Source organism: Meleagris gallopavo, unplaced genomic scaffold (genome assembly GCF_000146605.3).
Source record: "Meleagris gallopavo isolate NT-WF06-2002-E0010 breed Aviagen turkey brand Nicholas breeding stock unplaced genomic scaffold, Turkey_5.1 ChrUn_random_7180001957815, whole genome shotgun sequence".
Lineage (NCBI taxonomy): Eukaryota > Metazoa > Chordata > Aves > Galliformes > Phasianidae > Meleagris > Meleagris gallopavo.
The window spans coordinates 25,789-28,204 of record NW_011217763.1 but is presented as its reverse complement, the minus strand read 5'-3'; the positions used below and the strand labels follow the sequence as shown (position 1 = coordinate 28,204).

General features: G+C 55.6%; 1 protein-coding gene across 1 annotated transcript; it reads right to left on the bottom strand.

Annotated features, from left to right (window-relative positions):
- Positions 1-209: 209 nt before the first annotated feature.
- On the bottom strand, positions 210-1,570 carry LOC104917240 (T-complex protein 1 subunit gamma). The gene is made up of 4 exons (XM_010728432.1): positions 1,457-1,570; positions 1,070-1,120; positions 921-983; positions 210-344 (listed from the first exon to the last, which is right to left on the bottom strand). Exons 1-4 carry the CDS (start codon positions 1,553-1,555, stop codon positions 225-227), a joined length of 333 nt encoding a protein of 110 aa, XP_010726734.1. The 5' UTR covers positions 1,556-1,570; the 3' UTR covers positions 210-224.
- Between the last annotated feature and the right edge of the window lie 846 nt (positions 1,571-2,416).

Sequence of the window (2,416 nt, the reverse complement as noted above, 5' to 3'; positions counted from 1 at the left end):
CTTCCGATCTGGTTGGGGTCTCCACGCTCCCACAGCATCGGCACTTCTCACTGTGCTCCACCCAGGGGCAGAGCACAGCTCTGTCAGCACTGAGCCCCACCGACAGCTCTGACCGACTGCTCCTCTCCTCTCACAACCCCAAACCCACGTTTTAGGGCTGCAAACCACAGATGTGTCTCTGCAAGGCGAACTCACTGGGCACGCGATAAACCTCAGCTTAGGTTTTACGCACATCTTCCCCCCTTACCGAGGATAATGACAGACGTGGTCCCATCCCCGACCTCCTCGTCCTGAGTGCGGCTGATCTCAATCATGGACTTGGCAGCGGGGTGCTGCACTTGGATCTGTTGGGGGTAAATGCTGCTCTGTGCTCTGGAGATCTCAGCACCGCTCCCAGCGAGCGGAGCTGTTCTGCACAACTGCAGCACAGAGATTTTCTTTCCTTCTGGGAGGAAACAGAAATTCCTTCCCCCTTTCCAAGCACAAAAGCCCTTCCTTCTTTCAAGGGAATCACACCATTCCTCTCCCTCAGTTTTTCACCCCTTTCCAGTCCCTACGATGCTCTTCCAGTGCCATCTGCACTAAAACAAACGCAACAATTTCTTGGTCTAATTATCCAGGACAGTAAAACAAAGCATGGACTCCTCAGATTCCGATGCAAAAGATGACAACTGCAATGGGCACAACTCCCAGGGTCCTACAGAAGCCCAGTGACCACTCCGTGACCAAACCCACCTTTCGGAGGAGGAGCGCTGCATGGGATCATTCAGTGCCCCCCAGTGAGGACCCCACGGCTGCTGCTGATACTCCAGAAGAAAATCAGGAGAACGCAGAGAACACAGCCTCACCCCAACCCCAACCCCAAATCCAATCCAAAACCCAACCCCAACCGCTGCTCCCTCCCTCCCGGAGGCACTCACCTCCCTCAGGATGGCATTGCCATCATTGGTCATCACAATGCCTCCCATGGGGTCCAGAAGCATCTGCAACCCAAAGATGAGCACTGCTGGTAACGACTCCCTTACGTGCAGCGCTCGGTCAGCACGCAGCACGGGGACGCAGCACCCACCTTCATCATCGCCCTCGGCCCCAGGCACGTCCGGATGATGTCAGCGATGGTCTGTGGGGCACAGTGGGAATCAGGGGACGCGAGGAGTCCGAGCAGCACTGCAGGAAACCACGCACCACCCCTCCCCACGCCCAGCCTGCAATCTGCAGCACAGCTCCGACCCCACGGCGCTCAGACCCCCCCTGCACCGCACTGAGCGTCGCCCAATGCCCACCCCCACGTCTGCACCCGCTCAGATTTTGCAAAGGAAAAGGTCCGATGGGTTCAACCCTCTCCACGTTCAGTTCCGTCCCACCTATTGCTCTTAATACTGAAAATCCAGCGCATCCGCTCCTTCCAGTGCACACAGACACCGCACTCACTGAGCGGAGGCAGTGACGTCAGTACCTTTGCAGCAGTGATGTTCCCAGCCTGGACTTTTCTTCCAGACTCCCGCTTCACGTTCTGACCTACAGGACACAGAAACAAATTGCTAAGAGCTGCCATCCCATCGTGTCCCTTCCAACCCAACTGCACAGTGATTCTGTGTTCTGGACCTACAGGATCCCTTCCAACCCAACTACGCGGCAGTTCTTTGACACTGTGATTTTTAAGGTACAAACCAAAGCCATTCCATAGTTTTGTGGTCTTCAAGGATCTTCCCAACCCCATAATTCTGGGGCTCTACGGTTCTGTGGACTTCCAGAACGCTCCCAATACAACCATTCTGTGATTCCATGGCGCTACGACCTTCCAGGACCCCCCAACCCCACCAGGTTGTAATACTACAGCTCTGTGATCTTCCAGGACTCTCCCTACCCCACCACCACTCTGTAATTCCACGTTTTCGTGATTTTTAAGATCCCTCCAATCCAAGGCACTCAATGGCTCTACAGCATTCCAGGACCCTCCCAACCCAACCACTCTGTGGTCCCGTGCTTCTGTGTCTCTCCAGGACCCTCTCACTCCAACCATTCTGTGATCCCGTGGTTCCACCACCTTCCAAGACTCTTCCAACCGAACCATTCTGTGATCCCACAGTTCCATGTCCTTCTAGGACCCTCCCAACCCCACTATTCTGTCTCCCCATTGTTCTCCACTGAGCTTCCAGGACCCTTCCAACCCCACCGCTGTGTCACCCGATGGCCCTATGGCCTTCCAGGTCCATCTCAACCCCACCGCTGTGTGACCACACGGTTCTGTGGCTTTCTAGGACCCCCCAAAACCAACTGTGCTGCGATCCCACATTTCTCTGACCTTCCAGGACCCCCAAACCCACCCTCCCGCCATCCCACATTTCTCTCACCTTCCAGGACCCCCAAGCCCCACCCTCAAGTCATCCCACATTTCTCTCACCTTCCAGGACCT